The following is a 12,781-nucleotide window of genomic DNA, read 5'->3' as shown; positions in this document are numbered from 1 at the left end:
ATATCTTTCGACTGACCGTGGCCAAGTTGGTATGGTTCCAATCTAACCTTGATCGTATTGGCATAGTATTCCGCTTAGTTAAGATTAAGTCGGCATAATTGACTTTTATAGTGGAAAGTAGAAATATGTTTGGCACCGAGGCATAGTCAATAGTTTGGCTTTTTCAGTGAAAATCGAAATATAGTCGATAGTTGATATCTTGGCTTTTACAGTGACAGTCGAAATATAGTTGATGTTGAGATGAAATCGATCTTCTGGTTTTTACAGTGAAAGCCGAAATATATTTTGTACTAAGATGAAGTCGATCCTCTGGCTTTTACTGACTCTTCTTCGAAAGTTGCCCCTCCAGATTTGATCATCGAGGGATTATATTGATCACCCCTGTAGTCGGCTGATTATTTATAGCTTTCCTAGTTTGCGGCTGAGGTCGTCGATCAGCAGGTGATTAAGTCAGCGGATCTCTTCAAAATTTTTTGAGGTAGTCTCGTCGAATCAGGATCTCTATCTCATCCTTGAGTTGAATGCACTGTTCGATATCGTGACCATGATCATGATGAAACCGACAGTACTTCTTTCGATTGTGGCTCCTCGATGGTGCTCTCATCGGTGGAGATGCCGTAGGTATTCTGCTCCTTCAATCTTCATGAGGATTGGCACATGGGGAGCAGAGAGAGGAGTGTAGGAGTCATACCTATCGTAATTCGATCTCGGACTTCATCGTCGAGGTGAAGCTCGTTCATTGATAGGTGGCCGATTTGATTCGATCGAAGCTCCTCCCTTCTTCTATTTCTTCTTCTTCTGACCCTTGCCTTCTATTTGGCGTTGGTCAAAAATTCCTTCGTCTGTGCGCATATGTTTGTATGCATGCTTCAGAAGTTTGGCATAAGTCTAGGAGAGAGTCTTGTCTAAAGAATATATGAATCGAGATCCCCTAAGACCTTTTTTCATGATCGAAATAGTCATGTTTTAATTGAGGTCTTTGACCTCAAGCGTGGCCGCATTAAAACGAGCCACGAAATCTCAAAGTGTTTTAGTCTCTCCTTGCTTAATCGAGAAGAGACTATCAGAAGTTCATGACGGCCTTCGGCTGGTGCTGAAGTGAGCCACGAAAGAATATTTTAGCTGTCCGAAAGAATATATACTTTCCGACTGAAGTCTGGAGTACCAGACTCGAGCAGCTTTCTGAAGAGTTATTGGAAAGTCGATGTATAAGAGGGTGTCGGTCACCCCCTGAATCGTCATGAGAGTCTTGTAGCTCTCAAAGTGGTCGATCGGATCAGTGGATCCCTCGTATGGCTCCACCTGAGATATCTTGAATCGAGATGGGATCGGTTGGTCCAAGACGTGTCGAGAAAGCGGCTGGATGGTATGGAAGTCGTAGTCGTTGGAGGACTTCCGACCTTCCACTTGAAGTTGAGTAAGTTGGCGATTGATCTCTTAAAATTTATGTTCATAATCATCGAATCGTCGTTGGAAAACTCTGGAGGTAGAACCACCCGACGAGTTCAAAGGAGACACGGAGGGCGTTTGCGGTCGTTTCTCCTTTCTAATACTATTGAGATGGGAAGGAGAGGGAGAATGCCGGGAATGATGAGTGGCACACCGAGAGTGTCGAGAATGTCGTTATTCGTCTCGATGGAGAAGCCAAGACGGTCACTCTGAAGAAGGAGACGGTGATCGCCGTGGATGATGATGGTTGTGCTTGGATGGCACCAACTGTGCCACCGGTTGTTTCGACGGTGGCTGTTGCTGCTGGGTTTATTACTGTTGGAGGCTTTTGACTACCTCCGTGAGGACATTCATCTGCTGCACAAGTGCAGTGATCTGGACGTCCGTGGTGATCACAGGATGTGAGGAACTAGGCTCTGCTACTGGAGGAGGGGGAGGAACCTCTTTTCAGTGGGAAGAGTGTCTCGCCGACCCGATTGCAGTAAAATACTGGATCCTGATTTTCTTCATATTGAATACGATCTCGACCCCTACCTGGCGCACCAATCTGTTGCGGCCAACTCTCCATCGTCTATCGTCGGGAACGAACATCTACAAGACAGCATCCACACAGACCGGATTTGTGTCTGGCGGGGACCCTCCGATGCCTAAATCAGAGAGAAAAATTGGTGAACAGGAGTTAAATGTAAAAAGTAGCAGAGTTTTAGTCCAAAGTTGGCTTACCAGTCCTGTTTCTCTTATCCTCTTTTATAGATGAGGTTCTCGTAACCATCGGACGTGGTCTCATATTTTATGATGCTAAATCATCGGGCTATAATCATGTCGTGAATCATTAATTTCCACCGATTACATCGTGATATGCGGCCGGTAACCGTTCGTGACGGTTATGGTATGTCTGAGTTGACTAGCCGACCATATGTCGGTAGAATCTGTGAGCGACCGTCGACTATTAATCCTATTATACCGACGGTCAAGTCGTCCGTCGTTGGTCGATAGTCGGTAGTCGAATATTAGTCGATCGACCGATTTTAATCGGCCAGCCGATAATAGGTTGGTGCAATTAGTTTATTCAGTCAATGAAAAATCGGAGCTGTCTGTTCGATCGATACATAATCGGAGTCATAGAGATCAAAATCGGAGTCGATCGATCGACTATTGTCGAGCCGAAATCAAGAGTCGATTGACTTGAGTCAGAGTTTAGTCGGTTGTTGTAAAGTCGGAGTTGTTTGTCGTAGAGTCGGAGTCTGAAATCGATTAATTTGAGTCAGAATTCGATTGACTTACCCCAACAATACCAAATATAATAATTTAATATAAAAATTATTTTTTTCATATCAGATTATCTCTAATCAAATGGCTCTTAAATTAATTTATCAAAAGATGGCTTCTGGTTGTTGTCTAATGATCAACTCAACTTTAACCTGCAGTTTGTGTTGGCAAGTACACAAACAAATAAGTGGGTCTATATCCGCTACGTGCAACTTGTCTCGTAGGAATTCAAAAGAGGCTCTTTTTTTTTTTTTTGTTACAGATTCAAAAGAGGCTCTTCAGGAATAAAATCAGACGCATCCTATATTGCCTTGTACCTTAGAAATCCACTACATTACAATTCGTACCGCAAACGTCCACAGCGATCTTCCTCTCCATGGGACCCCCTCATTGGCCGGGTTCCTTTTCGGGTCGCTCCAGCGGCTGGACACAGCTTTCCATCCGAGTTCTATGATGCCCGACTCCGATTCCGTCGACAGGCAGAGCAAGCGCGCGACAGAGTGAGAAAAATTAAGAGAGAGAAAGGGAGCTCGGAGAGGAGAGACGGAGGAGCTCCAATGGCGTCGCACTCGTCTCTGTCTCCCACCAAAAGCCTAACCTTTCTCTCCATTCCCCGGCTCTGATCCCTCTCCGGCCATGCGACCTCGGACCTCCGCCATCGCCGAAGAGGGAGCCCTAATTCCTTGATTCGTTCAGTTCGACTCCCTTCCATGCTCTCGGAGCTCCACAGCACCGGCACCAGGGACCTCGATCTCGGCACCGCCTGCTGTGGCAATTCCAAAGACGGCATCTTTTTGAGATTTTATCGCTCTGGGTTTTTATTGAAGAAGATGAGAACGATTTGGACATTTCTTTAATATTTTGGATATAATTGGGGTTTTTAACGGGGAATTAGCGAATTGCTTTACTTCGTTTGCGCGTTGGACTGGAACCGTCGAGTCACTGAAGGCAGGTTAAAATAGGGTCAAAGGTGCCACCTTTGCTCTCTCTCTCTCTCATATCTTGCCTTTCTTTTAATAATTTGGTGTTTGTTTGTTTGGGAATTTGGCTGTGGGAAATCTTGGGAAACTCCGAGGGGAAACATGGTGGACCTGTGAAACAGGAGGAGAAACTTCTGTAAGTCTGGTTTCCACTGGTTTCTCCGTGGATTCCCTAGGGTTTCTGGTGCTTCTCGTACAACAACCCATCTTTGTCGCTTCATGCCACGTATTGTTCTCGATTTTCACCGTCCAAACTTTGGACCTTGCTATATTTCTAACCTTTTAGAGCATGAAGCTGTGTTGTTCCTGACACTTCTACTTGCTCTTCATCCTTTTCTTTATCTATAAATAATTCTTACAAAATTTGATATAAGAGAGGAGTTTTTGGTCCAGATTTTGGATTTTAGTAATCATCTTCTCATGTAGAGCCTAACAATCATTATTTTTCTGGATATGTTCTATTGTTCTCGAATTCCTCGTGCACTGGAATAACATGATCACTTTGTAGCTCAAAAATGGTAATCTAGGACAAGTTAACAATATTTTATTGCATACAAAGATATTCCTCATAATTCTCAGTGATATCTAATTCTGGTTTAAATTGTTGACTGGAAATGCTTTTGGGTGGTCAAGTGAAAGGATGACATATTGACAACCTTCTCCATTCTGATGAATTATTTTTGCACGCGAAAATCTGCTTCAGCTCTTTTACTTCTATAATTACTTACTATCAATGTTACTCTTTTATCTTTCTTTTCCTTGAATGGGGTTTTGGTTCAAGAAGTTGCTATGATGAGACCTAGAGGTGGTTGAGAGGGATTAGTTTTTAGAATATTTAAAATTGAATAAAGAATTGGTAAGATCTAGGAAGAAGTTTGATTATTTCTGAGAATCTTCCTTGAAAACCTTGTTCAAGAAAGAGCTTGTTGATAAAACACTATCACCATTGCACAATTCCTGATCGCTGTTCATTTTTAGTTGCTCTATAAGGGGTGCTATAATTGATACTGCGATCTGCCCTTTGTAAAGTTACTCTTTTCCCCTTCCTCACTAAGTAAAGCATTCACAAGAAAAGCAAGAATGATTTTTTAGGAGAAAGCGGGAGGGTGTTGGAACCATCAAGATTTTATAAAGAAGCTAGAAACACTTTAATGCATTAGTCAATGAAAAATCAAAAAAAATGTCACTAATTTTTTAGTAATTAAAAACGAAATTCAATTTTGACTTTAATTCTTTAATTTATGTGAAAATTGGAAAAGTGTTAGATAAAAAATGCAATGAATGATGTAGTAGTAGGATGTAAGGAATTATGTCTGAAGCTCACTTTTATGGACTAGCTTTCTGTTCTATGTGTTTTTGTTTTCTACATGAGCAACTATTGAATACTCAAATGAGAGGCTTCCATATGTTGCAACCATGGAATACTCAAATTAGAGGCTTCCACATGTGCAACCATTGAATAATCAAATGAGAGGCTTCCATTTGTTTTCACTCTATAGCTTCTGATCTTCGGCTTCTTTGTGCATCTATTTCATTATAGCTAGCGGGCAACCCAAAGTGTTCAAATTAATTGGTCAATTGTTGGAGAATGTTATTGAGGAGAAAGACCTTTTTTGACACCGAGGAGTTCTGAAAATAAGTTGAGGCTGTATGGTCTTATTGTGTGTTTGCACAATGAGGATTACCATGGCAAATCCTTACTAGCCGAATGGGTGCTCAGTATGTGTTATTTAGAAGGGTTTCATACCTTTATTCTTCCAAGTTAATATATCGGAACTTTAAATCAAGGTGATTTATGAATTTTGAAATTGGTCCATTTGAACGACCAAGTGAAAGGGACTAATCAGATTTGCCCTTTTAAACAACACAAATCGTGCTAAGAGAAGTGCAGTTTATATATTTAATCTTGATACTTTCTTAATCTGTTTTGTGTAGTAATGGTTTCCGTGTTTGTTGATCCTGCATGGTTATTTCTAGGTGTCAAACAGATGAGGTCGAGATCCTTTCATTCAAACTAGATGAAAAGATGGTTTTTGTGAATTGTTACCTAATAGGTTTTTGGATTTTTTTATGTGTATATCCTCCTAAATATTCAAATTTATGTGAATATCTTTTCAAAATTGATATTTGTATGTATATCCTCATTAAATACTTGTTTTGCATGTATACTCTTCTTTTTTCTTGTTCTTTGCACATGTACCCACATCATCTAACGCCATTAAAAAATTAATAGTTTAAAATTAGAATAACTAAAATACCCTTATGGGCACATGTGGAAAAAGAATAATTTATAAGGATAGATATGCAAATAGTAATTTTATGAGGGTATTCATATAAATTTTAATGTTTGGAAGGATATATATGCAAAAAATCTTAAACATAAATACATCTGTCTTGATTTATTAATTCTTTCCTTATTTTAATGGAAGAAAAATTAACATGCGTAACTTAAATAATGAATATACTTAATTTATTGACTTACATAGATAAAAGAATCTTTTTATCAAATGATAGATTAAAATTATTTTATCTAGAAATAGACAGATCGCAACTATCCATGTTTTCTCTAATGTATAACAATATGCTTCTGAGAAAAGTGTCTAAACCTGATATTAGATGAATTATTTGTACATTTGCATAGAATGGATATCGTTGTAGATTTGGGCATTATGTAATAATGAGAATTTGTAATGTGGGTTTGGATATTATGCTGAGCAGTTGGCGGAATTTGCCTTGTCGAGTGCTTTGCCATAGTTTGCCTTGCTATATGAAGGGAGACTAGACAGATCTCCTTCCTTGGCCTCTTCACCATACTTGAGCCTTTAGCTTTGATATTCCATGGGCGGAGTGGAGGTAAATAGTATTGGAAGAGAGCAACAGAATAAGTGGGATATTATAGTAGGTTCCCTATTCTGGAATGTTTGGAAGGCATGAGAAATGCCAGCATCATTTTTTGAAGCCAAGAAGAGATTGTTGGAGGAAGCAATTAAGGCTTGGTGGTGGCATGTATGAAGCTGGCTTCCTCTTTGGAAACTATGAAAAGTTTCATAGGAGGAAACTATGTTGGTTGTAAATATTTATTAATCCTCTTGCTGTTAGTAGCCTCATTTTGGTTTACAATGGTTTTTATAATTCTTTTCCCTGTTCACTTCCTCTCCCTTTTCCCTTTGTCCGGAGGATTTTTTGTACTTATTTATTGGATGAACGAAATTCTAATGAGTCGTCCCACCTTTGTCTACAAACAAAATGTAATATAGGATTCTAATATATAATATAATATATTATATCATCATCATGGTTATATTATGTAATGTGTTATTACATTATAAAGTAAGAGGGTCTGAATGTATTCAGATGAAATAGATAAAAATTAAACTAAAATTTTTTGCATGTATACTCTCCTAAATACTTAAATTTATGTGAATATCCTCGTAAAATTGCTATTACATATATACCATTATAATTTTTTTTGCACATCTACCCATAAGGGTCTTTTAGTCATTTGAATTTTAAACCGTTAATTTTTAAACGATGTTAGATGATGTGGGTACATATGCAAAAAAAAAAAAGAAAAAAGAAGGGTATATATGCAAAATAAGTATTTTATGAGAGTATATATATATAAATATCAATTTTGAAAGGGTATTCACGCAAATTTGAATGTTTAGAAGACTATACATGCAAAAAACCCTAGTTTTTTTCTAGTCTTCAATTCTTTGATGCTTGAATCATTTTGTATTTACAGACGATGTCGTGTAGCTCTCCTTTTGATGAAGAACACACAGGAGTTAATGATGGGGGCATGGAATTTCCAGCTATTGCAGATGGACACTTCGTGTTTGAAAAGGATAGTTTAATTTATAATGAAGAAGACCAAGTACAAGATGAACTTGAGGTACAGTTGGGAGAAGAAGGTCAATATGATGTTAGTGCAACTGTGTTATGGAAACATGTCATCAAAGGAAAAAAGTGTGGAAATGCTCATGGGGGTTCCCATGTCTTCAAATGCAAACATTGCCTGAAGATATACCATGGGACCTATACACGTGTTTATGCACATTTAATGGGGCATAAGAAAGGTGAAAGCAAAGGAATTGGCTATTGTTCCGTCGTAAGGGCAGACAAAAATCTACAAATGCAAATTAAGAGGGAAGTTGAGCAAGTTGAGAGGTCACCAAACATTGTTCCACTGAAGAAGTCAAAGCTCAACACAAATTCTGGTATGACATCACAGGGACCTTCTGTAGCCCTTTCCTATGTAGGTCCATTAGATAAAGATTATTCGACTCAAGATAGTGATGATGTTGATTCTAAAGTAATACGCTGTTTGTGTGCTAACGGGATCCCTTTAAGTGTGCTAAGGTCACCATATTGGGAAGAAATGGTATCAGCAATTGGTAAGGAATTGGGCTACAAAAGCCCATCTTATGAAAGAGCACAAACCATCTTGTTGGAAAATGAGATGGACAGGGTTGAAAGGGAACTAGATGATTTCAAGCAGAAGTGGCCTCAATATGGAGTTTCCGTTGTTTCAAATGGTTGGACTGATGGTAAGAATCAATCCTTGATAAACTTCTTGGCCTCGAATCAATTTGGCTCTATATTTCTACATGCCCTTGACCTTTTACTGGTCAGGAAGTCCCAGAAAAGTATATATGATTATATGCTTGAAGCAATTGAAAAAGTGGGATCATATAATATCATTCAGTTGATCACAGATAATGCTGCAGACTGTAGAGCTTCAAGTGAGGAAGTGGCAAAAACATATCCTCACATATTCTGGACTCCTTGCATGGTTCACACACTCAATTTGATATTGGAGGACTCTATAAATGCCCTCCCTTGGCTTGAGCAGACTTATACAACTGCCAAAGGTATAGTGAAATACATCTTATATCATTCCCAAGCTGTTGAAATTTGTCAAAGTTATCCAAAGTTAGAATTATTGAAAGTTGCAGCCAGAGGGTGTGCATCACACTACATTACTCTTCATCTTCTACTTCATGTAAGGGAAGCTTTAAGGGCTGCTGTCATATCTGATCAATGGGAGAGATGGGCTGGTTTTCCAAACCTAGATGAGAAAGCAAAGCTTTCTGGAGACAATGTGAAGGCGGCAGTCATGTCTGATAACTTTTGGGAAGCAGTGCTGTTGGCTCTTTCTATAATAAAACCAATATATAAAATGATCAAATTTACCGATCAAGATGGCCCCCTTATTGGAGAGGTATGTGAGAGAATGGATAATATGTTGGGAGAAATCAAAGACAATTTGAGAGGACAAGAGGACACCTTTATGCTTGTCAGGGAAAAGGTTTTTTTAAGGTGGAACAAGGCAAGTGTTCCATTGCAATGCTTAGCTTGTGCCCTTACCCCAAAGTATTATGATGAAGAATACCTCCAAATACCTGCCCCAGGGGGTAGGAAGAGGTGTACTCCAGGTAGTTATTTTCTTCTTTTCTTTCCTTCCTTTCTTGTCTCTTACTGTATTCGTATTCTCTTCTGTTACCGTTACAACGTTTGATTGTTTTGGCAGAATCCTTGCACTAGGTATATTTTGTGCCTTAAAACTATCATTAATATTTTCACTTATCTTAGTGCAGATCAAGATGATGATATATTTGATGGTGCCATGACTGCAATATTAAAAATGCACCCACATGATGATCTAGCAGATACTGTTCGTGTGCAGTTCTTGTCTTTTGTAGAAAAGAAGGGAAAGTTCTCCTCTGCAACTGCAAAAAGAGATGCAAGAAATCCAAAAATCAATGTTTTGCAGTGGTGGAAGTTTCATGGAGGAGATACAAAGGAGTTGAGAGATATGGCATTTAGAGTGCTTGCACAATCAATTAGCACTTCATCTATTGAGAGACCATGGAGCACCTATAGCTATATCTACAATGCAAAGTGCAATAGGCTAAATCCAAGCCGCACTGATGACCTGATGTATATACATTCCAATTTAAGATTACTATCCCGGTAGAATGCCTCTTTTTTCTAATTTATCTCAGAATGTTGATGCTGATTCTATTTTTGGTTTAGTTTCTTACCATCTACCTATACATGTTTAGGTTTAATTCAAATTATAAGTATGGTCCATATAGAAAATGGGATGTAAATCCGGAGCTTCCTCTTGTGGATGAATCTGCTTTACAGTGGGAGGATTTGTGCTTCATAGGCCTTGATGATGACTCATTGTTGAAACAAGCTGCTCACTCCAGTAATCCTATACAAGAGCTGTTAAGGATTATTGAAGATGTTCCTTCAAGCAGCAATCAATGTGGTGAACAAGATCTGATCATTAGCTCCATGCATGCAAGTGGAGGGCGAGGAGGGAGAGGAGGCCAAGCTGGTGCTAGTGGTAGGCTTGATCCAAAGGGGAAGACAAAGAAATTCTTGTAATGTGCCTTCTCGCCCTCCCTTTTTTTTTTTTGGCTGAAGATATATCAAGGATTAGAAGATTTATGTCAACTGGTTTTACATGTGTCAAAATCAAAGATGTCAGAAGTTTCTCCTTAAGATTTTAGAACCAAGTTATTGTTACCTTCCACCTCATGCATTTTCTCCTCAGAGTAGCTAATGTGAAATACTCTTTATTGTTTTTACTTTCTTGAATCTTGTGCATCTTTTAATGTACTAGTTTAATTGAGCTGTCTACTACCCCTTCAAAAGTTTAGTGGCTTTCTGTAACCCGCATGTATGTCCAAATCAGAACTTAGCAAGATTGTTGAATTTAGCATTTCTTGCACATATTTCTTTCCCAAGTATTGATGCATGACCTTTCTGGGTTTATATCATGGAGATTTGTTCAACAATGTAACCATCTTGTTTCTTCAAAAAAAAAAATCTTTTTTGAGGATAGAGGATAGGCTTTTGACCTCCTGTTGCTGCATACATACGTTCCTACCTCATTTCTTCCGGTCTCAAAGTTTTTCCTCTGGTTTGCATTGTTTCCTTATATTTCCTATAAAAGATATATGTTTGGACTTTCAACAAAGAGTCATATGGACCTTGAAAATGAGGTAACCTTTCAACTCCTGAGTCATGAAGTGCCTTCATTACACCTTAAGCAAATAACAAACAAACATCTAGAATATCGCATTTCTTGCAGTGGAAACAGGTTATGTTATCAGCAGTGGATGATTAGATTATAACTGGTATGCCTCACTCACTTTTTTTGTTTTTTAAAAAAATGCCTACTGTTTTCTTCTGCCATTTCTTAAATCATTTTTAATTCCAGATTTTGTTTCAGAAATGGCTTTTGAAGTAATTTTGACAGATCTGCATGTGGAGATTCATGGGTCAGAATATTTTTGGTTCTCTAGTATTTGTTAATTATCTACTATTCTTTTCTCTGTAACTTTGGCTTGAAGGTATCTATGCTACAGTACAAGCCTTTTAAAGATACTTCTTTGGTTAGACTTCTTCTTCTTCTTCTTCTTATTATTATTATTATAAATGGAGTTGTAGATTTCTATGTTGATAAGTGGTGGATTTAGGAGGGAAGGAATCAAAAGAATCTCTTGCATATAAAGGAATCAAATGAGTCATTGGCATAAGAGGCATGGAATATGAGAAACGCCAGCAATGTGTTGATACGAGACAATGTTAGGGCAGTGAATCTGCTTTTAGGTGATTCACTGGTTTATGTGCTTCAAGTGAAATAGAATTGTAGGGTATTTTGGGTGTTCTTTTAATCTCAGAAAAGGATATTAAACTTCAAATTCTCTGGAAGTAAATTCATGTGGAGTGTTGCAATTAGCTTGTTTCAAATTCGTGAAGTGTGAGTACAAACATCAACTTATAAACACACTACCACAAATAATAAGTATTTATTAGGTGTTGGGATGAACATTGACCATGGTTAACAATTTAAATATAACAAAATTAATATTTGACATGTGGAATGCAGATGAAGATGGAGAGAGTATGATCGATCGACAGAGGGGTATGTAAGGCAGTTTTTATATGAAGAAAAGTTCTGACATGCCAACTGCAATGCATGGAGAGACTCATTTCTTTTGTAATTATGTATTTAGATATAGGTATAGGATAGTGGTTATGTAATTATATATTTACATCCATCTTTTCCATTTGCTTTACAGCATGAAGAAAATTATGTTTTACCAACAGATGACTTTCCCAGGGGATGGTTCCAACCAGCATGGTGGTGATCCCTACTGTTGTTCTCTGAGAAGTGGCATTTTTTTTCCAGGTTTAGCACCCTTCTGTGTAGAATAATAAGTTGAATACTTCAAAAACTCCCAGAATCAAGGTATACTTTTAAGATAGTCATGACATCCATTCTTTTCTCCATCAATTTTCTTTGCCTAATAATGGTTCCATTTAATGGCCACTATTTTTTCCCAAGTCAACTAGTTTAAGCTGAGGTCTCCCGCAATAAACCCACCAAAATTTAATTTAATAATGAGAGTGATCATTTGAGGGCTGAATATATATATATATATTTATTTATTTATTGAAGAGGGCTGAATAATCTTTTCTTGTCTTATTGATTGGGCTGCTTTGGTCTTATGATATGCGCGTTTGTTGGTATTATGGTCGGAATCAAAAGTAAGGGATATAATTCTTTTCATGGGAGGTAGTGAAGTGGGTTTCATGCAACGCACAGCGCAAAGATTTTCCCTCGTCTCATGCAAATAGGTCGGATATTATAAGCTGGAACCAAATGTAACTATCGATCCATTATTTAGTTGTCAACTTGTAAACCATATAGATAATATTAATTAGTGTTTCATGATGCTATTTATTATGCTTATTAAAAGTCAATTCTTCTCAATGGTTTATTCTGTTTGTATTTTTTTCATTTTATAAAAATAGAAAAATGAATATACTTTATGTTATTATTTACGATCTTTTCAAATTTTACTTTTTAAAACAATAAAATATCATCAACTTCTCCATATTCTTACATTTTGCATAATTTCTTACATGTTTTTTAAAAAATTAGATGGTTCATGATTATTTTTTAGTTAAAGGGTAGTGCAGAATATAATTTCATGTAGCTTAAAGGTTGTATTTAATATAAAAATATTAATATGTTATATTATATTTTTATTTAAAAA

At 37.6% G+C, this 12,781-nt stretch overlaps 1 protein-coding gene across 3 annotated transcripts; it reads left to right on the top strand.

The window, feature by feature from the left end:
* Positions 1-3,024: 3,024 nt before the first annotated feature.
* Positions 3,025-11,872, top strand: LOC105052565 (uncharacterized). Of its 3 annotated transcripts, XM_073244751.1 has the most exons (6): positions 3,025-3,688; positions 7,444-9,136; positions 9,299-9,674; positions 9,767-10,093; positions 11,608-11,643; positions 11,801-11,872. In XM_073244751.1, the coding sequence occupies exons 2-5, from the start codon at positions 7,447-7,449 to the stop codon at positions 11,609-11,611; spliced, it is 2,397 nt and encodes a 798-aa protein (XP_073100852.1). In that variant the 5' UTR covers positions 3,025-3,688; positions 7,444-7,446; the 3' UTR covers positions 11,612-11,643; positions 11,801-11,872. The 3 variants fall into 3 exon arrangements, with proteins under 3 accessions (XP_073100852.1, XP_073100850.1, XP_073100851.1); XM_073244749.1 differs by having other exon boundaries at positions 11,608-11,872; XM_073244750.1 differs by lacking the exon at positions 3,025-3,688 and adding an exon at positions 3,765-3,834 and having other exon boundaries at positions 9,767-11,872.
* Positions 11,873-12,781: the final 909 nt, after the last annotated feature.

The sequence above is a fragment of the Elaeis guineensis genome, chromosome 10, assembly GCF_000442705.2.
Source record: "Elaeis guineensis isolate ETL-2024a chromosome 10, EG11, whole genome shotgun sequence".
Lineage (NCBI taxonomy): Eukaryota > Viridiplantae > Streptophyta > Magnoliopsida > Arecales > Arecaceae > Elaeis > Elaeis guineensis.
The sequence above is the reverse complement of the archived record's forward strand: the minus strand, read 5'-3'. Positions and strand labels throughout refer to the sequence as shown.

What these genes read in the sequence shown, in the direction of transcription:
- LOC105052565 (XM_073244751.1), top strand. Translation starts at nt 7,447, where the DNA reads ATGTCGTGTAGCTCTCCTTTTGATGAAGAACACACAGGAGTTAATGAT. An exon ending in TAGGAAGAGGTGTACTCCAG is followed by an intron (nt 9,137 to 9,298) that starts GTAGTTATTTTC and finishes ATCTTAGTGCAG; the next exon opens with ATCAAGATGATGATATATTT. An exon ending in AATTTAAGATTACTATCCCG is followed by an intron (nt 9,675 to 9,766) that starts GTAGAATGCCTC and finishes ATACATGTTTAG; the next exon opens with GTTTAATTCAAATTATAAGT.